Below are 23,528 nucleotides of genomic sequence, written 5' to 3'. Positions count from 1 at the left end.
GTGCAGAGTGAAATGCCCTTTGTCTATGATATAGCCGGAGGGGAGTGATGATGAGGTTATGGTGTGTTGGGCCTTGGGGAGAGTCAGAATACATTTGCTACGGCATCATGCCTTAACACAACAAAGTGAAGATAGTCAAAAAGTATGTCATCACAAAAGGTGACTTACTGTATGGAAGTGTGTTCTGTTTTCATCATGGTTGTATAGCCCCTGCAGAAAACACTCCACGTGGTTTTTCTTTTGCACTCTATACACTTGTGTTTGACAGTAGTTGTAGTGGCTTGTATTAGCCTGCACACTACAAACCTCTTGCTATGTGCTGAATTGTCCAGCAACCTAGCAGACGGCATGGATTTAGGCATCTTAAATGATGGATCCCAAATGTAAAATAGGCTGTTGTAAAGGGTGACCTTCCCCACCACTCTCCCTCGCCTCCTAAAACACACAAACTGTGTACCTATCAAACTCTCTCTGTGAATGGGCAGTCCATCTAACACACAGGGGTGATGAGTTGTAACTCAGTTACTTTTCCCATTCAGGCAAAACAGTGAGCTCCGTATTTCATTTAAAGCAGAAGCCTGAAAACAGGCGAAAGCTCGTATGATTTAACAGAGCAGATGTAATTATTCAAATGTGCTGCACTGATAAATATATCACACACAAATCATCTGTAACCCGTGGGATTTTCCTAGGCGTCTGGATTTATTGGAATTGAATTTAATGAATATATTTATATATAGCAGTCAATCACAATTTAGTGTGAGATTAAAGCACATACTCAATGCACAGGTGCTAACATTTTACACTATTTTTTTTAGCTGATTCAATGTATCCCAGGGGAATAAAACAAGCTTGCTATATTTGACTTTCTGCATTTGGTTGTTGGCTTTGGGGCTTGAATGAATTAGATGTTTACATGAAACACTTAGAATGTACCTATGGTTTTGTTTGAAGTTAGTGGTTTAACAGTTTGAATTCATTCATTGTGTTTCTTCTATGAGTGGAAGTGTAAATATGAAGCTAATATCTCCAGTGCATGAGGTTGCTGTCACAACATAGATTAGGGCTGTCATAAGACCTATGTGAGCACAAAAAATGCTACTCACTGAGACACATTCGTTTTGTATTACAACTTCTCTCTATTTGGAATCCACTTGCCTCAGTCAGAACACATTCCCAACAACCTCACCTTCTGCTATTTCATTCATTTAAAATTCATAAAGAGCTGACCACGGCTATTATGGAAGGTCTCAAACACTTGGCCAGATTATGAGAAATGAACCCACATGTATCTTTCTCTCCTTCCCCCTTCTTTTCTCATCCCTCGCTCCTAAGAAATAGACCTTGGACAGGTCTGTATGCAACACTAGACTGCCAATGATTGCATTTCCTTTTTTCCTTTTTTCAATACGAGACAACTGCCTAACATTACTCATTTAAAGATTCACATCGTGCAGTCAAGGCTAAGCTACAATTTCTTAAAGGTTACCAAGGTAACAGCGGTTCTCTCTACCCCCCTTTTCTCTCACACTCTATGTCTCTGCTCTCCTTTTTCCTTCCCAGAATAACCACCACAGCAGCTTGCATGATGGACTTGAGGAGGTACCCGCTCGACGAACAGAACTGCACCCTGGAAATCGAAAGCTGTAGGTGGACTTAATGCAAACGTCTTCACCCCCATTCCTCCCCACTCTGGCTAAGTAACACCCCCTCCCCCTCTCACAACTGTCTGCCTGGGCTTCTCCGGGATCTCAGCAGGAATGTCACCCTGCCACTTTCACTGGATAACACAGCTAGGGACAGCCCGTGATCCCAGACAGTTAGTGTTTAAAAAATAATAATCTCAAGTCTCTCTGTACATTTAAAATAAAAGCCAACCTTTAGACCTGTCATACGGTACTGTATGTCTCTAGTAGCCTATTGAATTTCATGTTGTTTACTTCATGTTGTTTCTGTCAATATTTACAAAACATATTTGCAATTTAACCTTTTGCAGTATAGGTTGCAGCTGTGTAATTCACATATTTTCTGAAATGACTAGGTCATACAATGCATTTTAACTGCATTATTATGTGTTATGCCTGCAGGCTTGAGGTGTTACTGAGAGATGAAACCCAAGTAATTCGACCAGAATTCTCCATACAGTCTAACTTCACCCTCTAGCTTAGACTCCCTGGTGATCCTGATGTAGCTTAGACTCCCTGGTGATCCTGATGTAGCTTAGACTCCCTGGTGATTCTGATGTAGCTTAGACTCCCTGGTGATTCTGATGTAGCTTAGACTCCCTGGTGATCCTGATGTAGCTTAGACTCCCTGCTGATTCTGATGTAGCTTAGACTCCCTGCTGATTCTGATGTACCTTAGACTCCCTGGTGATTCTGATGTAGCTTAGACTCCCTGGTGATTCTGATGTAGCTTAGACTCCCTGGTGATTCTGATGTCGCTTAGACTCCCTGGTGATTCTGATGTAGCTTAGACTCCCTGGTGATTCTGATGTCGCTTTGACTCCCTGGTGATTCTGATGTCGCTTTGACTCCCTGGTGATTCTGATGTCGCTTTGACTCCCTGGTGATTCTGATGTCGCTTTGACTCCCTGGTGATTCTGATGTCGCTTTGACTCCCTGGTGATTCTGATGTAGCTTAGACTCCCTGGTGATTCTGATGTAGCTTAGACTCCCTGGTGATCCTGATGTAGCGTAGACTCCCTGCTGATTCTGATGTAGCTTAGACTCCCTGCTGATTCTGATGTAGCTTAGACTCCCTGCTGATTCTGATGTAGCTTAGACTCCCTGGTGATTCTGATGTAGCTTAGACTCCCTGGTGATTCTGATGTCGCTTAGACTCCCTGGTGATTCTGATGTCGCTTAGACTCCCTGGTGATTCTGATGTCGCTTTGACTCCCTGGTGATTCTGATGTCGCTTTGACTCCCTGGTGATTCTGATGTCGCTTTGACTCCCTGGTGATTCTGATGTCGCTTTGACTCCCTGGTGATTCTGATGTCGCTTTGACTCCCTGGTGATCCTGATGTAGCTTAGACTCCCTGGTGATTCTGATGTAGCTTAGACTCCCTGGTGATTCTGATGTAGCTTAGACTCCCTGGTGATCCTGATGTAGCTTAGACTCCCTGGTGATTCTGATGTAGCTTAGACTCCCTGCTGATTCTGATGTAGCTTAGACTCCCTGGTGATTCTGATGTAGCTTAGACTCCCTGGTGATTCTGGTGTAGCTTAGACTCCCTGGTGATTCTGATGTAGCTTAGACTCCCTGGTGATTCTGATGTCGCTTAGACTCCCTGGTGATTCTGATGTCGCTTAGACTCCCTGGTGATTCTGATGTCGCTTTGACTCCCTGGTGATTCTGATGTCGCTTTGACTCCCTGGTGATTCTGATGTCGCTTTGACTCCCTGGTGATTCTGATGTCTCTTTGACTCCCTGGTGATTCTGATGTAGCTTTGACTCCCTGGTGATTCTGATGTCGCTTAGACTCCCTGGTGATTCTGATGTCACTTTGACTCCCTGGTGGTTCTGGTGTCGCTTTGACTCCCTGGTGATTCTTATGTCGCTTTGACTCCCTGGTGATTCTGATGTCGCTTTGACTCCCTGGTGATTCTGATATCGCTTTGACTCCCTGGTGATTCTGATGTAGCTTTTCCTGTGTAGTTTTCATTACAATTATCTTAAGCCATCCCTTTAAATACGGTGTACCTTTTAATTAGAATTTTGTCAACAAACTCATTAGAATACACCTAATATGATCTATTAATGCTAGCGACCCTCAGGAACAACGACACAGACATGCCAGAGGAAAGAAAGGTAAACGGAATGGAATGATACAAAATGTTGGCAACAAATTGAAGGAAACTAACACTAAATTATAAATATATGTGGGTATTACTTACGGTGACTCCCGATAGTGGCTGATATTAAACATGATACAAATTGTACAGAAGCCTGTAGCTTGGGTCTCCAAATTTCATCCATGCAAATTATGAGGGGATACAATTAAAATTCAGGATAACGGTACAGCTGTTTATAGCTTACTACACTGTGGTAAAGGGTCCACAATAAATGCCATGTTGATATGATTTTGAGTATGCTTCTAAATACATTCAATTGATTGGACATGATCTGGAAAGGCACACACCTGTTTATATAAAGTACCACATTTGACAGTGCATGTCCAGGCAAAAACCAAGCCACGAGGTTGAAGGAATTGTCTGTAGAGCTCCGAGACAGGATTGTGTCGAGGCACAGATCTGGGGAATGGTACCAAAGAATGTCTGCAGCATTGAAGGTCCCCAAGAACACAGTGGCCTCCAAGGCTCTTCCTAGAGCTGGCCGCCCGAGCAATCGGGGGAGGAGGGCCTTGGTCAGGGAGGTGACCAACAATCCGATGGTAACTCTGACAGAGCTTTAGAGTTCCTCTGTGAAGATGGGAGAAACTTCCAGAAGGACAACCATCTCTGTAGCTCTCCACCAATCAGACCGTTATTGTAGAGTGGCCAGACAGAAGCCACTCGTCAGTAAAAGGCAGCCCACTTGGAGTTTGTCAAAAGGCACCTAAAGACTCTCAGACCATGAGAAACAAGATTCTCTGAAGCATCACGTCTGGAGGAAAAACCTGGCACCATCCCTATGGTGAAGCATCATGCTGTGGGGATGTTTTTCAGTGGCAGGGACTGGGAGACTAGTCAGGATAGAGGCAAAGATGAAAGGAGAAAAGTACCGATATATCCTTGATGAAAACCTGCTCCAGAGTGCTCAGGACCTCATACTGGGGCGAAGGTTCACCTTCCAACAGAACAACGACCCTAAGCGCACAGCCAAGACAACGCAGGAGTGGCTTCAGGACAAATCGCTGAATGTCCTTGAGTGGCCCAACTTGAACCCGATCGAACATCTCTGGAGAGACCTGAGAATAGCTGTGCAGCAACGCTCCCCATCCAACCTGACAGAGCTTGACATGATGTGCAGAGAAGAATGGGAGAAACTCCCCAAATACAGGTGTGCAAAGCTTGTAGCATCATACCCAAGAAGACTCGATGCTGTAATCGCTGCCTAAGGTGCTTGAGAAAAGTACTGAGTAAAGGGTCTGAATTCTTATTTAAATGTGGTATTTCTGTTTTTTATTGGTAATAAATGTGCAAACATTTCTAAAAACCTATTTTTGCTTTTCCATTATGGAGTATTGTGTGTAGATTGATGAGGGGAAAAAACTATTTAATCAATTTTAGAATAACATAACAAAATGTGGAAAAAGTAAAGGGGTCTGAATACTTCCGAATGCACTGTAAATCTATCTCATACTTCTCACTTTGATTCCACTGGCATTGTGATGGAGCCCTGGAGACACTGGTGGACTCACCATAGGCAGTAGAGCCCCTAATGGGGCCCCTTGATGATACTGTGTATATTGATGATACTGTGTGTGTATGTATATATATATATATATATATATATATATATATATATATACACACACTGCTCAAAAAAATAAAGGGAACACTAAAATAACACATCCTAGATCTGAATGAAAATGTTCTTATTAAATACTTTTTTCTTTACATAGTTGAATGTGCTGACAACAAAATCACACAAATTATCAATGGAAATCAAATGTATCAACCCATGGAAGTCTGGATTTGGCGTCACACTCAAAGATGAGATGAGGTCTGTGGATCTCATCTCGGTATCTAATGGCAGTCAGGCTAGCTCTGGCGAGCACATGGAGGGCTGTGCGGCTCCCCAAAGAAATGCCACCCCACACCACGACTGACTCACCGCCAAACCAGTCATACTGGAGGATGTTGCAGGCAGCAGAACGTTCTCCACGGCGTCTCCAGACTCTGTCACGTCTGTCACGTGCTCAGTGTGAACCTGCTTTCATCTGTGAAGAGCACAGGGCGCCAGTGGCGAATTTTCCAATCTTGGTGTTCTCTGGCAAATGCCAAATGTCCTGCACGGTGTTGGCTGTAAGCACAACCCCCACCTGTGGACGTCGGGCCCTCATACTACCCTCATTTGAGCAGACACATGCACATTTGTGGCCTGCTGGAGGTCATTTTGCAAGGTTCTGGCAGTGCTCCTCCTGCTCCTCCTTGCACAAAGGCAGAGGTAGCGGTCCTGCTGCTGGGTTGTTGCCCTCCCATGGCCTCCTCCACGTCTCTTGATGTACTGGCCTGTCTCCTGGTAGCACCTCCATGCTCTGGACACTACGTTGACAGACACAGCAAACCTTCTTGCCACAGCTCGCATTGATGTGCCATCCTGGATGAGCTGCACTACCTGAGCCACTTGTGTGGGTTGTAGACTCCGTCTCATGCTACCACTAGAGTGAAAGCACCGCCAGCATTCAAAAGTGACCAAAACATCAGCCAGGAAGCATAGGAACTGAGAAGTGGTCTGTGGTCACCACCTGCAGAACCACTCCTTTATTGGGGATGTCTTGCTAATTGCCTATAATTTCCACCTGTTGTCTATTCCATTTGCACAACAGCATGTGAAATGTATTGTCAATCAGTGTTGCTTCCTAAGTGGACAGTTTGATTTCACAGAAGTGTGATTGACTTGGAGTTACATTGTGTTGTTTAAGTGTTCCCTTTGTTTTTTGAGCAGTGTATATATAAAATATTAAAAGTACTTCTCCGCTTCAGCCCCCCCCCCATGCTCCGTTCGAGGCATAATAATTCAAATAAATCCACGTCAAAGTCTGTCTCTTTAAGCTAGAGATATCTGATTTGCATGGGCTGCGTCTCAATCCACCACATCCACAAATGTCGGCCTTCCAAATCTCCGGTGGAAGGTGGCAGAGCTACAACGGTGATTGTCATACCAGGAGACATCTCAAAAATCAGTCTTCTCATGGTAACATCTGTAGCGTCCAAACGGTCTTGAAATTGATATGACCACTCTATGGAAAGATGGGACTCTCACGGACACGATGGAGGTAATCCGTTACTGGGCCAAAAAATGAATGGAAGTAAATAGGGTATTTCCACATCAAAATTCTACAGGTAATTCCACAGTAAAAAAAAATAAAACATTCAAATCTGAGCTTTTTTTGTATCTCTCAGATATAGGACACAGTTCAAAACATACTTCCTTTTGATTAAATGTTTTACTGTCGGTTTTTCCCTGGATTCATCTGTTATTCAGTGTGTTTCTATGGGCTAATCTGACCGTAACTCTATCCCCCTGATTCCTGCTTACAATGAAAAACTCAAACAGGAAGTACCAGTGACTTACTCAATACAGAAGTGGACCGATGAAGCAAATGCCTAGCTACAGAATTGTTTCGCTTGCACAAACTGGAATATATTCTGTGATTCATCCGATGGTATTGAGGAGTTTACCACATGAATATGTGCTTCGACGACGGCTTCGACGACGTCGTCCCCACAGTGACCGTACATACACATCCCAACCAGAAGCCATGGATTACAGGCAACATCCACACTGTGCTAAAGAGCTGACGCTTTCAAGGAGTGGGACACTAATCCGGACGATTATAAGAAATCCCGCTACGGCCTCCAACAAACAGGAAAAGCGTCAATACATGACTAAGATCGAATCCTACTACGCCAGCTCTGACGCTCATTGGATGTGGCAGGGTTTGCAAACTATCACGGATTAGCGAAACCCGGATCAAGCTGCCCAGTGATGAGGCTACCAGACAAGCTAAATGCCTTCTATGCTCGCTTCGAGGCTAGCAACTCTGAACCATGCATGAGAGCACCAGCTGTTCCAGTTGACTGTGTGATCACGCTCTCAGTAGCCAATGTGAGTTAGACCTTTAGGTTTAGCATTCACAAGGCTGCAGTGCCAGACAAATTAACAGGACACATACTCCGAGCATGCGCTGACCAGCTGGCAAGTGTCTTCACTGGCATTTTCAACCTCTCCCTGACCCAATCTCTAATACCTACATGATTCAAGCAGACCACCATAGTCCCTGTGCCCAAGAATGCCAAGGTAACCTGTCTAAATGACTATTGCCCCGTAGCACTCTGTAGCCATAAAATGCTTTGAAAGGCAAGTGGTGAGGGTGGGCAACAACACATGTGCCACGCTAACCCTCAACACGCAGGCCCGTCAGGGGTACGTGCTTAGTCCCCTCCTGTACACCCTGTTTACCCAAGACTGTGTGGCCGCAAACGAATACATCACCATTGTTAAGTTTGCCGACGACACGACGGTGTGTAGGCCTGATCACCAACAACAATGAGACCGCCTACAGGGAGGACGTCAGAGACCTGGGAGTGTGGTGCCAGGACAACAACCTCTTCCTCAACGTCAGCAAGATGAAAGAGCTGATCGTGGAATATAGGAAACGGAGACTGGTGAACAGTTAATCACATGGCTACCCTGACTATTTGCATTGACCCCCTTTTTATTTACACGGACTCTCTTGCACCGGCTCTATGCACAATCACAGGACTACCCACACACTCACAACATATTACACTAACACTCCAACACACACACATACACTACATACGCTCACACAAAACACACACACACATGCACATTGACGCCACACACTCACACATAGACACACTTTTTATTATCTATCCTGATTACCTAGTCACTTTTACCTCTACCTACATGTACATATTATCTCAATTACCTCGACTACCTTGTAACCCTGCACATTGACTCGGTGCCGGTGCTCCTTGTATGTAGCCCTGTGTTTGTTCATTTATTGTGTTACTATTTCATTTTTAGCAAATTATTCTTGCTTTTCAACTCTGCATTGTTGGGAACGGGCTCATAAGTAAACCTTTCAAAGTAAAGTCTATACCTGTTCTATACGGCGCATGTGACAAATACATTTTGATTTGTTGTCATACAGTTCAGCTAAGTGGGTGACCATGTTACCAAGGGACGAAGGCTTATTCTCCTCTGCTTTGGTCCATTCTGCTTCCCTAATGTCAAAGGTGAGATATTCTACCAGTACTGAACCTGTTCATTCTCCTCTCATCCCCTCCACCTATTCTCTGTAACCTGAGACAGATGGGTACACCACAGACGATATTGTTTTCTACTGGCACGGAGGTGACACTGCGGTGACGGGGGTGGATAAGCTGGAGCTTCCTCAGTTCTCCATCGTAGCACTTCGCCTGGTGTCCAGGGAGGTCAGGTTTACCACAGGTAAGGCCTCCACACCTCATATCTGTGCTGAAGGGGTAGTAATGCCATAACAATACATTCTAAGAAATATGCAGAAATACATTTTAATGGTCCTGTATGTACATGTTAGTTATTTTTCAACTTAACAATGATAGAATGTAGGCTTGCTTGTAGGATTAGTTAAACTGTCAGTCCAGTTCCACTCACTGTTTTGTGTTATTAATGTTATTCCAATGGGTAGCACCTCCAACTCGCTGCTTAACACTTCAGAGAACGTTTCCTGCAGAATATTTAAAGTAATCTCCATGTGACAGCTAACTTGAGTTAATTTAGTAGTCTAGTCTTTAAGTAGTCTTGCCCTTGTGTGTGCACTTTGTTTATTTATATTCACGAGGTATAGCAGAAAGGAATAAAATATGTATGCCCGGATATTGATTCATTAAAAGATTTACCAGACCAGGGAGATGAAAGGGTCATTTTTCATTGTGTGTAGCACACAGTCGATTGCCTTTTAAATTAAAACCATCATGACTATCTTAGGCCCTTTCTCTCATTTTGATAAAGTGGTCATACAAACTCCCTTGAGGGAATTAGTTATGCGTTCATAGCGGTAAACATTTCTCTCTCTCGCTGAAGTAGGGGAAAGTCAAAGCCACGGGGGAATCTATCTTTCTCATTAACAACTTGTTGTTGAGCTTGTTTGAATAATCAATAGATTCGATGCAACCAATTAATGTCTCATCATAACGAGCTGACATTTTTCTCTGCAACATGCATTAATGTTAAGCGCCATAGGTTCACCCCACTAGCTACACCAGTCTCATGTGGGTTCCTCCTCCTCACTTAAGTAGTGAGAAGACATGCTCTCCAATTACGGGCCTTTTTAAATCCCCTTTTGGTGATATTTAGAGGACAGAGAAAGTGCTAAACAGAGAAAAACACAGCAGCTCTCCATGACAATTCTCAGAGGGATGCTGGAGCTGCCTGCTGAGATGGGGGGCTTGCAGAAAAATCTGCTGTGCTTGCGACTTTCTGCCATGTTTAATTGGAATCGAACTTGTCCCTGGAAAGGAATCCATTGCTTTGGGGAAATGAAGTGCTCAGTCTGAACGAATGGAGAAATGACTACCCCGCGCATTGTCAAAGTGCAGACTTTGGAACTCATAAATTGTGCCAGCGGTTCATCCTTTTCTGCACTGATGTGTTTCCTCTGCCCCTCTCCATCACTCCATCACGCCATCGCTCCATCGCTCCATCACGCCATCGCTCCATCGCTCAATCACTCCATCACGCCATCACTCCATCACTCCATCACGCCATCACTCCATCACTCCATCACGCCATCACTCCATCGCTCAATCACTCCATCACTCCATCACGCCATCGCTCCATCGCTCAATCACTCCATCACGCCATCACTCCATCACTCCATCACGCCATCACTCCATCACTCCATCACGCCATCACTCCATCGCTCCATCACGCCATCGCTCCATCGCTCAATCACTCCATCACTCCATCGCTCCATCGCTCCATCACGCCATCACTCCATCGCTCCATCACGCCATCGCTCCATCGCTCCATCACTCCATCACTCCATCGCTCCATCACTCCATCACTCCATCGCTCCATCGCTCCATCGCTCCATCGCTCCATCACGCCATCGCTCCATCACTCCATCACTCCATCACGCCATCGCTCCATCGCTCAATCACTCCATCGCGCCATCGCTCAATCACTCCATCACGCCATCGCTCCATCGCTCAATCACTCCATCGCGCCATCGCTCAATCACTCCATCACGCCATCGCTCCATCACTCCATCACTCCATCGCTCCATCACGCCATCGCTCAATCACTCCATCACTCCATCGCTCCATCACTCCATCGCTCCATCACGCCATCGCTCCATCACTCCATCGCTCCATCGCTCAATCACTCCATCGCGCCATCGCTCCATCGCTCAATCACTCCATCGCTCCATCACGCCATCGCTCAATCACTCCATCACTCCATCGCTCCATCACGCCATCGCTCCATCACTCCATCGCTCCATCGCTCAATCACTCCATCACTCCATCGCTCCATCACGCCATCGCTCCATCGCTCCATCACTCCATCGCTCCATCACGCCATCGCTCCATCACTCCATCGCTCAATCACTCCATCACTCCATCGCTCCATCACGCCATCGCTCCATCACTCCATCGCTCCATCGCTCAATCACTCCATCGCTCCATCGCTCCATCACGCCATCGCTCCATCGCTCCATCACTCCATCGCTCCATCGCTCAATCACTCCATCACTCCATCGCTCCATCGCTCCATCACGCCATCGCTCAATCACTCCATCGCTCCATCGCTCCATCACGCCATCGCTCCATCGCTCCATCGCTCCATCACTCCATCGCTCCATCGCTCAATCACTCCATCACTCCATCGCTCCATCACGCCATCGCTCCATCGCTCCATCACTCCATCGCTCCATCACGCCATCGCTCCATCACTCCATCGCTCAATCACTCCATCACTCCATCGCTCCATCACGCCATCGCTCCATCACTCCATCGCTCCATCGCTCAATCACTCCATCACTCCATCGCTCCATCACGCCATCGCTCCATCGCTCCATCACTCCATCGCTCCATCGCTCAATCACTCCATCACTCCATCGCTCCATCGCTCCATCACGCCATCGCTCAATCACTCCATCGCTCCATCGCTCCATCACGCCATCGCTCCATCACTCCATCGCTCCATCGCTCAATCACTCCATCACTCCATCGCTCCATCACGCCATCGCTCCATCACTCCATCGCTCCATCGCTCAATCACTCCATCACTCCATCGCTCCATCACGCCATCGCTCCATCACTCCATCGCTCCATCGCTCCATCACTCCATCGCTCCATCGCTCAATCACTCCATCACTCCATCGCTCCATCGCTCCATCGCTCCATCGCTCCATCACTCCATCGCTCCATCACTCCATCACTCCATCACTCCATCGCTCCATCGCTCCATCGCTCCATCGCTCCATCACTCCATCACTCCATCCTCTCTCCATCTCTCTTGTTCTCTGGGAAAGGTTCCTATCCCAGGCTGTCGTTAAGTTTCAGGATTAAAAGGAACATAGGCTACTTCATCCTGCAGACATACATGCCCTCCATCCTGATCACCATCCTCTCCTGGGTATCCTTCTGGATCAACTACGATGCCTCTGCAGCTCGGGTGGCCCTGGGTAAGACTCTATCTCCACTGCAGTGTTTCAGCAACAATGTATTCTCAGTGAACACAGAGGGCAAGGTTGTCTTCAACGTTTCTCACAAGTTTGCTCTAACATGTTGCCGCACAAAATGCTACGCAAAGCACAATTTTGAATCGCCATAAACAGATTAGTGACCATCTCCCACTTACAAAAAGTAGCCATTACTACCACTCATAATTTTCACTTTCCATTGAAAACAGAAAGCTATAAATCGACCCAGAAGGAGCAACTTGTCAAACAATGTTTAGAGGCGCACAAACTTCCCACTCAAAATCATTACCTTGCACTTTGGACCAAATAATTTACTTTAATGGTGAGGACTACTGATTTATATCTAATAATAATGTATTTATGTTTGTGTTTGCAATTTCCAGGTGTTACAACGGTGCTCACCATGACAACCATTAACACCCACCTTAGGGAGACCCTCCCAAAGATCCCGTACGTGAAAGCCATCGACGTCTACCTCATGGGCTGTTTTGTGTTTGTGTTCCTGGCCCTGCTCGAATATGCCTTCGTAAACTACGTCTTCTTTGGCCGGGGCCCCCAGCAACAGAAGAAAATCCACGAGCGGCTGAACAAAACCAACAACGAGCGCCCGCGATACGAAGAGAAGCGCCTGAGGGAACAGGTTTGCATCTTCAGCTTCCTTCTTTCTCTCTGTATCAGAATCCGAATCCTAGCGTAAAAACAATCATTGTTTGTTTTTTGGAGAATCCCTAGCACAGACATCACAAGACTGCAAAATACGCATTCCTTTATGCTGGTTTGACGCAAGGCAGTACTTTCACAAACCTGAAGATGCCACCTCCACCAGATACATATACTCTACAACAGCCATCCTCCATTGTTTTTTTCTCCAGCACTGACTCTTTGATTTGAATGAACATTGTTTTTTGGCATTGAGATATACTGTAGCTGTTGATTTAACTACATTCCCATTCTCCTCTCGGGTTGTTGTCTTTGTTTTGGCCGTGGACTTGATTCAGTCTGTGCTGTCCTTGGAGTTGCATTTTTACCAACATTCACCCACTTTTGACAAATTTGAATGGGTATGCAGGCAGAAACATTAGTATTCAGGGGAAAATGCTAAAACGGTCCGACTGAATGAAGCCCCTTGTCTCTGTGTCTGAAATATGACATGCCATGCTTATGCAAAGCTGTTCTTGTTAACCTTATGTTTATGCATCCTGTATTTTTAAGATGTGCTTAATTGTCAGTGTTTTATAGGCGTTTAATGTTGATTTTTTTTTTTTTTTTCATTGCAAGGACTCCATTGCCACGCCGTTTCAAACCAACACCCTCAGGTCATATACACAGAGAAGAAATCTGTACCTCGAGGAGCAAAGAAAAGTTGGGGTACATGCATTTAGAAATCATATGAGCTGTGGGACTGCAGCCTAATAGAGGGCTGATAAAATGGTTGATAGAGTGATGGCAATTAATTTGTGTCAATTTACTCTCAGTGAAAAAGCACCGTAAGGCATCAGCTATAAGGGAGAAAATGGGGAAAGTGCATAAATTCAGAATTCTTTAAAGAGGCACGAAAAGATTACATTTCCTTCCACATCATCATTACATTTGCTTTAGCTTGAAAATTGGAAATGAAAATGAAATGGGTGGGTGCGTGTAGATTATTATTATTAGGGCAGTTTGGAGTAATGTCACCGTGTTCTGCTTCTCCTTGACATTCTCCCTCTCCCCTCCTCTGTCCTCCAAGGTGGATGCTTATGGGAACATCCTGCTCACCACATTGGAGATGAATAATGAGGTGATGCCGTCAGATGTGGGAAGTAGCGTCAGTGACTCCCGGAATTCAGTGATGTCATTCGACAGCTCCGGGGTCCAGTTCAGGAAGCCCATGGCTCCCCGGGATGGCTTCAGCCACCACTCACTGGACCGCAGCGCCATGCGCAGCAGGGCCAACTGTCGGCTACGACGGCGCTCCTCCAAGCTCAAGCTGAAAATCCCTAATCTGGCAGATGTCAGCACCATTGACAAATGGTCCCGGGTCCTTTTCCCCATCATGTTTGGATTTTTCAACCTAATCTACTGGTTGTACTATGTGAATTGATGTGCATCCCACTAGGAATCATGGGCCATATTTTGAGAGCACATTAAATTGGCTTTGATACAGTTGAAAATATGTATACACATGTACAAGTTGATACATATGTATATGCATATTTCTATATATTATATTTCTATATACACATGTGTGTGTGTAAATCTGAAGGACTTTTCTCCTGTATAAAGCATTATTACAATGACTTGAATGTTTAAGAATAATTGCAAGAGAAACATTTCAAGCCTTTGAAATTTCTCCTGAAACAAACAAACAAACGAACTAACTAACTAACAACCATCAAATCCCTTTGGGGGATTTTGGAACTAAAGACTGCATGATATTTTTGCTAAAAAGAAAGCGAAAGCTCTTGAGAGAAGAGATGTCTCAGAGTCTCATTGGCTTTTTATTGATACTCTGTAATCAGCGTCCTCTACTGCAGCTCATCAAATCAGAGGTGGATTGTGTGTTCAGGCATCGGCAGAGTCCCTTATATCCAGCTTTACCCCCCCCCCCATCTCCCATGGATAACATGCAGGAATTCTCCACTTCTACTCTGTACAGCAACCTTGTTTGGATTATGTGTCATTCCTTGGATTCTTTCGAGTGACATTGTTCTCTTTATGGGACATCAGCTCTGGTACAATGCTGGTCTACATTGGGGCCCATCAGGATGGGATGTTAGATCACTGTGTTCCTGTCCAGAGTCAGTGCAAACTTATCTTAATTTCTCTTCTCATGTTTGTTTTTAGAGCAGTTCTTTGGGGTGTTTTCATTATGGTTACAAATATGATGATTATTGTAATTATTTTTTTTTACTTGAAAATATTGTGTTTTTGGGAGAGTGTCACTTGTTCTAGAGTTAGCGCATTATTATAAAAAGACTCACAGGTATGAATTACTCATTTTGTTTGAGAAATAGACATATACAGTACATTTTGTCATCCAGTATCCAACATCCAACATAGTTGGAAAATATAATTGTACTCTTTCTTTAACTTCCTGTGCTTGATTCATCTGTAGATACAGTATTCATTGCCTCATATCCAGATTTGTGTTCTGTAAGGAAGGAAAGACAACTATAGTGAATTATTTAAAGTTATTCCACTATAAAGATGTGAGAAAAAATACTGTGCATTAAAAAGAGATATCGCCATTGTTTATTTGTTTGATATTGAAATCAACATTTCATCACATTGTGTGACCTGTTGTTGAACTACTCTCACTGTAAAAAAAAAAAAAAAAACACCCTTAGAATGTTGGGTACTGATATTATAGTTCCTATGAAACATGCCTGTCTTAAATTCAAATTGACTCTATTTATTTAAGGGTTGTAGCAGGGGGGTGGGATTAGCAAAAAAACTCAACCTCTCACACTCGGTACCTCTGAAAACACTGCAGACCCACCCACCCTTCAAATGTCACGGAGGATCAAACCCAGAAGATCAGAAACATCATTAGAATCTGAAGAAAGGGTTTTAAAGTTTCTAGAGGCAAGACAAGATGTGTGATAAATAGCCATGAACTAAAGAGACAACCAAAAAGGCCTATAATCCCCATTCAATTTTTTTGATTTTGCTCTTAAAGTCACTCATTTCCATCGGCTCAGATCCACTAACCAATGATATGTCCACTGCAGGGTTGATGCCATGTTGATCCAAACTGTAACTTTACAGGAGAAAAACAATAGCTTTTTTGTCATTATTTGGTTCTGTCTAGAGTGAAGAGGAGAGCAAATGCATTCATACATTAAAACAGGTATTTACAGACTATCTCCATGTTCAAACTAGTATCGCCTTGATTCAACAATGCAATGAAGTGCAGTGCATTTGATATTCATGCTAGGGAATGACAAATTCCTTTCAGATTCCTCCAAGATTTAAATGAAGAGAGCAGAAGACACATTTCCGTTGTTGGCTGTAACTATGGACATTAAAGTTGTATTGTAAATGTGGTTATGACTGAAAGATCTAGAGCATTGTTGAATCAGAACCTACTGGGTTTGCATGATAGTCAAATGGCACTGGATGACCGAGGGAAGCAATGTCACAGATCAGATACAGAGGTAGCCAAAAAAAAAGAGATGGGGGGGTCCTTTGGACATTCCAGAGGATAGGAGAGGAGAAAATGTTGAGAGCATCACAGTTAGTGCCTTGCACATTGCAGTGACTAATCTCCTCAGAGCTCACTGATGGGCTCCCCTAAGTTCCAAGAGCTTCTCTCTCCAACGTCTCCATCCCCTGGCCGGGCTGGCACCAGACAGGCAGGATACGGACCTCTAATTGGGAGCGCCAAGCCCCATGGAAGGCAAGCATAGGACAGGAGGCACCGCGGGGCCGAGAGAGAGTGAAAGATGCAGAAAATACAGAACAAGAGAGAGCGTACAGATGTAGGATCTTCATTTGAGTCTGTTTGCTACAGCAGGACAAAAAAAATCCTGCAGCAATAGGAAATGTGAATTATAATGTGGATTATGATTAATGGACATTTTTGTAGGGGTTGATACATTTTTCAGAAGGGAAAATCAAGTCTGAAATTTCTAAATTGAAATGACAAACTTCAGGAGTCTTTTTAAACCTCAAATACACTACACACACTGCAGGAAAGTTCTCATGCAACAAAGTGATCAAGTTAAGATCCTACATCTGTAGTATGGAGCAGGGACGAGATCTTGGATCTTGACACTTTTCACCCCAGTAAATTGGATGCATAAGAATTAAGAATGGTAAAAAATATATAATAGGATCTATATGGTTGGATGCCACTCCAATATTCTACCTGTCACAGTGGTAGTTGTGCCACCGATGACGATTAGCCTCTGCAACACATTTGAGAGAAAGTAACCAGAGTTTGCACTAAATCTAACCTGCAGTGCCAGGTTATACTACAGCAGAAAATGAAGCAGTACAGGGACTATAGGTTTAAAAGGGGAGTTTCTGTTTAATCTAAAGCAGAATCAGTGGATGATACTAATCTGTAGGAGGCCGAAGTATGACGTCACTCGCCGTTACTCAGGAACCTGGCGTCAGACTTGAAGGAGCTTCTGCACCCTATTGATCTATGTCAGATTAGTCTACATAATACTTCATAAACATGACATAACTGTTGTTGTAACCATACATCTCCTTTTGGCAAACGACCCCCGTGGTGTCACATATAAGGATGCAGGTTTGATAGTGTCGTTAGGATTCCCATGAATGGTTTTAACATGGATCGTGTCATGGTTACGATGGCATTGTATAGGCTTTAGCCAAACAGAATTCAGAATGAACCCAGTGCCATGTTGCATTTACTGTAAGATATTGTTCACTTTGTCCTTCATTTCTCATTGGAGACATCGAAAGATCTGATCATATCGTCAGAGTAGCCTCAGATGTCCAAACAGATCTTAGACAGGAAGCATCTAGATCTGGCACCATCTTGCAGTTTTTGTTATTTTGTTATTGTCCACAGCCTGTAGATAAAATGTTGAGCTCTATTGATTTTCATCTCTCAGTGGTCAATACGAGCACTACACATTTTTCCCACCAATTGTGTGTTAAGGGCTGGATGGATGGAGCCCACTGGATGTCAAACGTCATGCTATACTGGACACAAATAGAGACCCAACATGCAACAATTTCTAAGATTTTACTGAGTTACATTCATATAAGGATATCAGTCAATTGAAATAAATGCATTAAGCCCTATTCTATCTACTGGAAATACAGATATACTGTTGGACACAGATACCTTAAAAAAAGGATCTCGTCACGGTATCTCTGTGCATTCAAATTGCCATTTGTAAAATGCAATTGTGTTCATTGTCCATAGCTTATGCCTGCCCATACTATAACCCCACCGCCACTATGGGGCACTCTGTTCACAATGTTGACATCAGCAAACCGCTCGCCCACACGACGCCATACACGTGGTCTGCATTTGTGAGGCCAGTTGGACCTACTGCCAAATTCTCTAAAACAACGTTGGAGGCGGCTTATGGTAGAGAAATTAACATTAAATTATCTGGCAACAGCTCTGGTGGACATTCCTGCAGGCAGCATGCCAATTGCATGCTCCCTCAAGACTTGAGACATGTATGGCATTGTGTTGGGTAACAAAACTGCACATTTTAGAGTGGCCTTTTATTGTCCCCAGCACAAGGTGCACCTGTGTAATGATCATGCTGTTAAATCAGCTTCTTGATATGCTACACCTGTCAGGTTGATGGATTCTCTTGGCAAAAAATAGAATGCTCACTAAAAGGGATTTAAACAAATTTGTGCCCAACATTTGAGGGAAATACGTTTTTTGTGCGTATGGAACATTTCTGGGATCTTTTATTTCAGTTCATGAAATGTGTTATTTCAGCTCATGAAACATGGGACAAACACTTTACATGTTACGTTTATATTTTTGTTCAGTGGAGATAAACCTCCCCACCCCCAATTGGCCAAGTAAGTCATTTTGGGAAAATGTTCAATGGCAACACAATGAATTCAATTGTTTAAAGTGCCAAACAAGTCTTACAAAAGCATACTATACAAAGCTTTGAAAAATAAGAAGAAAATACATAAAGCTATCCGACTCAACAAACAATTTAGGGGAAGATGTACTGGCTTAGCATTTGCATTTAAACGGCATAGTGAACATTTCAAGTTAAGGTAGAAGATTTTGCCCTTTTGATTGGAAATAATCCAAATAATCCATTTGATCTGAATTTCACTTAAATGCACTAGATAACTCATGCATTTCTTTCTTTTTCACACATAACGACGGGTAATTCTTTCCTGTAACATACAGTAAAACATGTTTGAATTTGACAGATAATAACTAATGATTGGTCCGTATGGAAACCCTCGCATGCTTGCCGTAAATATCCTCATTACATTGAACTCACGCCTACTATCTGTAAACCACGTGCATGTTTTTTGAAAGCTTGGAGGAAACACATTTTCCATGTGATGATTTATTTTGCTTATGACACATCTATTTTGTTGACACATTCATGTACAAGGAGTAGTGGAGGTAAAAGGAAACTGTTGAACTCATTCCAATGGGAATTGTCTTGCCTCTTGTGTATATGTGTAATTACATGTGAATTGTGCTGTAAATATGTTATCTTTCGCTTAATATTTCTTAATGCACGAACAAAAAAAACAGGGATGTTCATAAAAGCAGCTAGCTTCACTGCTAATGGCATGGACAGCTTCTATAGCATTGGCATATTTCTGCAAACAAAACCTACAAAAAGAAGAGAATATAAAGGTTTTGTTTTGCATGACCTAAGTTTGGAAAGGTTTATTTTCATATTTTTCTATTCCACACTGTTCATCAGTTTCATTCTCACAGCCAGGAAAGGAAGGACCCGGGTTTTACATGCTCTAGTTGCACTTGTTTCACAGCCAGCTTTGACAAAACACTGTAAAGCAAACTATACATTCAATAAAACTGGAGAAAAACTACAAAATAGAATGTACATTATATGATTCATGGTCAACATGAATAATATGTACCTATCTATCATTTTTACTTCATGTGTAGCACATACAATTTGGAATCGATACACCAAGTACAAACTGTAGTTTTATCAAGTTTAGCTTTAGCACTAACATCGGTCACCCTCCAGCCACAAAGGGTTGTAAAGGAAGCTCACCAGTAGCATCTGAATTTAAGCCATAGGATTGCATGCTGAGTGGGTATTCTCAGCCGTTTCTCTTAAATAAGTTGCCTCTGGACTGGGGGGTTCTGGTCTACTGCTGATTATGATGATACTTGCAGGAGGTTGTGCTGAGTCCCAATTATACATCAGTATACCTCCCTCTTTCAAGGAGATTTTACCAGGGAAAACATACTTGCAAAACAGATAGCTAGGGGGAAAATTCTGTAAAAAATTGGCTAAACAAATTTAAAGGCCAACGACCCTTATCTATTTTAGAGATTTTAATCAGTATTATTATTGTTATTTTTTTATATCTATTTTTTTTGTAATTGGCTGTATTTTGTTGCATTTTGGATTGTTATTATTACTGTAGTTGTGGTTTTCTCATAAAAAGGAAATGTATTTCTACTTGCAACCTGCCCTGGAAGTAAAATGCATTTAGTTTTTGTACTGTAATTGTTTTGTTCTCATTGAGCTCTTTATTTTGGTCAGTTATCTAATGAGGTGTTTTATTTCATTTGGGGTATTTTTCTAACATTTCTATAATATGAAGTCGTATTTCCTTTTTTGTCTATGCCAATTAATGTTATAGTGTCAATCAGCTTTTTTTAGGTGTTTGAGCAAAATACAAGGTGTTAAAAGTATGTGGTATAAAAATGGTTATCATTCAAACAACTGACTTTTGACTAATAAAGGCTTATACAGTAAAGAATGACAATGTCTTTTCGTTTGCCCTTTGAGGACTAATATCTATTGTTTAATTTACATTCTGATGAATCTATTTTATTGTGTTAGTCCCCAAAAGGTAAATAAAATACTCAGTTGCAAAAAAAAAAAGATTGAAAAATGTAATAAGTTTACCGTTGCATTTCCAAGCTGTCGTGGGCGGTTTCACCTGTTTGTTGGCGTGTTGCTTTCTCATAAGGGCTGTTGGGATATGAAGACAGTCTTGAGGACAAGTAAAAGAAAAGACCAGGGAGATTTTAATTATATTACAACCATGACACATTAATGAGAGGATACCTCCATTCAGGGCCTATTTCCTGAATAAAGACACAAAGTGACACCTACTGAGAAGTGTGATGTTTGACCCTTATTCAACTCAAGCCATAGCGCTGCTTAACCCTCACACCCAATGTTGGCCAAACATCAAACTCTGTGTGACGAGAGGTGGAGACTTTTAAGGTAGACACCTAGCACTAACTGTTGTCTCGGATCCTTAAGATCATTTTGTGTTCTCTGGTTCATTTTCCAAATCAAGTTCTATTCGTCACATGCGCTGAAGACAACAGTGAAATGCTTACTTACAAAGGCCTTAACCAACAATGCTTTAAGAAGTTAAGAAGGAAAATATAAAGAAATATGTCATATAAAATAAAAGTTACAAGTAATTAAACAGCAGCAAAGTCCTGTTCCCTGTGTTGGTGTATCTGGAGTGGTGAAGGTATTTGGAGAGATTGTTGAGGACAAAGAGCATGTGGCCAGTGTCTTGTGAAGCTAGCACATTGATACTTACATGAGACAAAGATTCTCATTCACAAACACACAGAGCCTCTAAACTTTGAAAATGGCCCCAGTAGAGGAGAAGCACTCAGAGGATTGGAGTGCATCGCTCTGTTAAGGATATGGATGCAGAGCCATTGGACTAGATCGGCTCAAATGTGCCCTCCATTTCCGTGTTCTATTGTCAGCACTCCATATAAAAACATCAAATATTGAAAGGGTGCATTAACATGGGCCAGAAATTGATGACTGCTCCACTGAGGGAAACAACGCAGAACAGGGTCAGAAAGCAGAGGATGCTTTAGCTTCATGGCTTTACACTTTCTACTGCAGTGATGTATTTTGATCTGTTGTGTCATAACCAAAGCTAACCATAACCCTGCACGGTCTGGGGTTGAGTGGTAATATCCCATTTTTTACAAGATGATATGTAAAAAAAACTATTGTTCTACCATTGGTGGACACACATACACAGAGGATACAAAACATTAAGAACACCAGCTCGTTCCATGACACAGACTGACCATGGGAATCCAGGTGAAAATGTATGATCCCCTTGTTGATGTCACTTGTTAGATCCACTTCAATCAATGTAGATGAATGGGAGGAGACGGGTTAAAGACAGATGTTTAAGCCTTGAGACAATTGATACATGTATTGTGTATGTGTGCCAATCAGAGGGTGAATGGACAAGACAAACAATGTAAGTGCATTTGAATGGGGTTTGGTAGTAGGTGCCAGGCGCACCGGTTTGTGTCAAGAAGTGCAACGCTGCTGGGTTTTTCACGCTCAACAGTTTCTCATGTGTATAAAGAATGGTCCACCACCCAAAGGACATCCAGCCAACTTGACACTACTGTTGGTAGCATTGGAATTTACATGGGCCAGCATCCCTGTGGAATGCGTTCAACACCTTATCGAGTCCATGCCCTGACGAATGCAACTCAATATTAGGAAGGTGTTCCTAATGTTTGGTATACTCAGTGTATAGTTGTATACATGATGACAATATCATGACAATGGATTAGAAACTGTGCTCATCATTGGCCTGACACTATCATGCGATCATATGTGATGAATGGAGCTGTTTGCTTAAAATGTAAAGCTCGGGCAGACTGGCCATCTGGCATTTCGGACAAATGCCAAATGGTCTGGTCTGTGTTTAGCCCAGTGGGTCTGTCAAACGTCATTTTCATTGCCCGCAAAATTATAATTATCTGGCTGATGATGTGGGCTTTGAGGAGTGTTGAGGTGTCGAGGCTTCAACAACAAAAATGGTCCGGTGTGTTACAAATGCCAGGGCCGAGTTTTGGTCCCAGTCTACCCCTGATGTAAAGCACACCTGCATTGTTGTAAAGCACAAATCACAATTTGCTTGAAATAGCCACCGAGCATCATCTATTCAAATATCTCATGGAGACAGATCTTTGCTGTCCTTTGACTTATAAATAGACTTGGAAAACTGCTCCAGGGAATGACATATCTTGTTAGAGGCCAGAAATATTCAAGACTTCCAAAGGACTCATCATGCTTCTCTGGAATGTGCTATAGTAGTGGGAGAGAAAATTACGACTTCATAGCTACAGTCGTATCCCCAACTCCCAAGTATTGATAACACACGTTGGTCACTATGGTCTTTCAAATAACCTTCGTATCAAATTAGAGATCAAAATGTTCTCAGTAAAAAAAAACGATTTTCTAACTTGTTACTTTATGAATACATGTCCTTGTTGCTTTTTCCTTTGGAGAATCAATGTTCTGATTTTGGCCGTGGTGTATCTTGTCTCTCAGAGGGAGAGGTCACTTCTCTCAGGGATGTCCATCCATTTTGAAATGTTTTGCCTTTGGAGTTCCTGTTTCGGGGTTGAGCAGAGAGAGTGGATAAATGGGGGGGTGTAGAGACGGAATGTGTCAAAGAAAA

At 43.0% G+C, this 23,528-nt stretch overlaps 1 protein-coding gene across 2 annotated transcripts in view; it reads left to right on the top strand.

The window, feature by feature from the left end:
- The window catches only part of LOC124007242 (gamma-aminobutyric acid receptor subunit beta-4-like), a 47,214-nt gene extending 31,487 nt beyond the window's left edge, over nt 1-15,727 (top strand). Inside the window, exons 5-10 of one of the 2 annotated variants that reach the window (XM_046317660.1) lie at nt 1,564-1,646; nt 9,014-9,151; nt 12,219-12,371; nt 12,773-13,029; nt 13,668-13,757; nt 14,119-15,724. In XM_046317660.1, the coding sequence (XP_046173616.1) occupies nt 1,564-1,646; nt 9,014-9,151; nt 12,219-12,371; nt 12,773-13,029; nt 13,668-13,757; nt 14,119-14,472 (1,075 nt within the window). In that variant the 3' untranslated portion in view covers nt 14,473-15,724. Of the gene's footprint in view, nt 1-1,563; nt 1,647-9,013; nt 9,152-12,218; nt 12,372-12,772; nt 13,030-13,667; nt 13,758-14,118 lie in introns of both variants that reach the window. The other variant, XM_046317661.1, reaches the window with a different exon arrangement.
- Nucleotides 15,728-23,528: the final 7,801 nt, after the last annotated feature.

The sequence above is a fragment of the Oncorhynchus gorbuscha genome, linkage group LG20 (genome assembly GCF_021184085.1).
Source record: "Oncorhynchus gorbuscha isolate QuinsamMale2020 ecotype Even-year linkage group LG20, OgorEven_v1.0, whole genome shotgun sequence".
Lineage (NCBI taxonomy): Eukaryota > Metazoa > Chordata > Actinopteri > Salmoniformes > Salmonidae > Oncorhynchus > Oncorhynchus gorbuscha.
The sequence above is the reverse complement of the archived record's forward strand: the minus strand, read 5'-3'. Positions and strand labels throughout refer to the sequence as shown.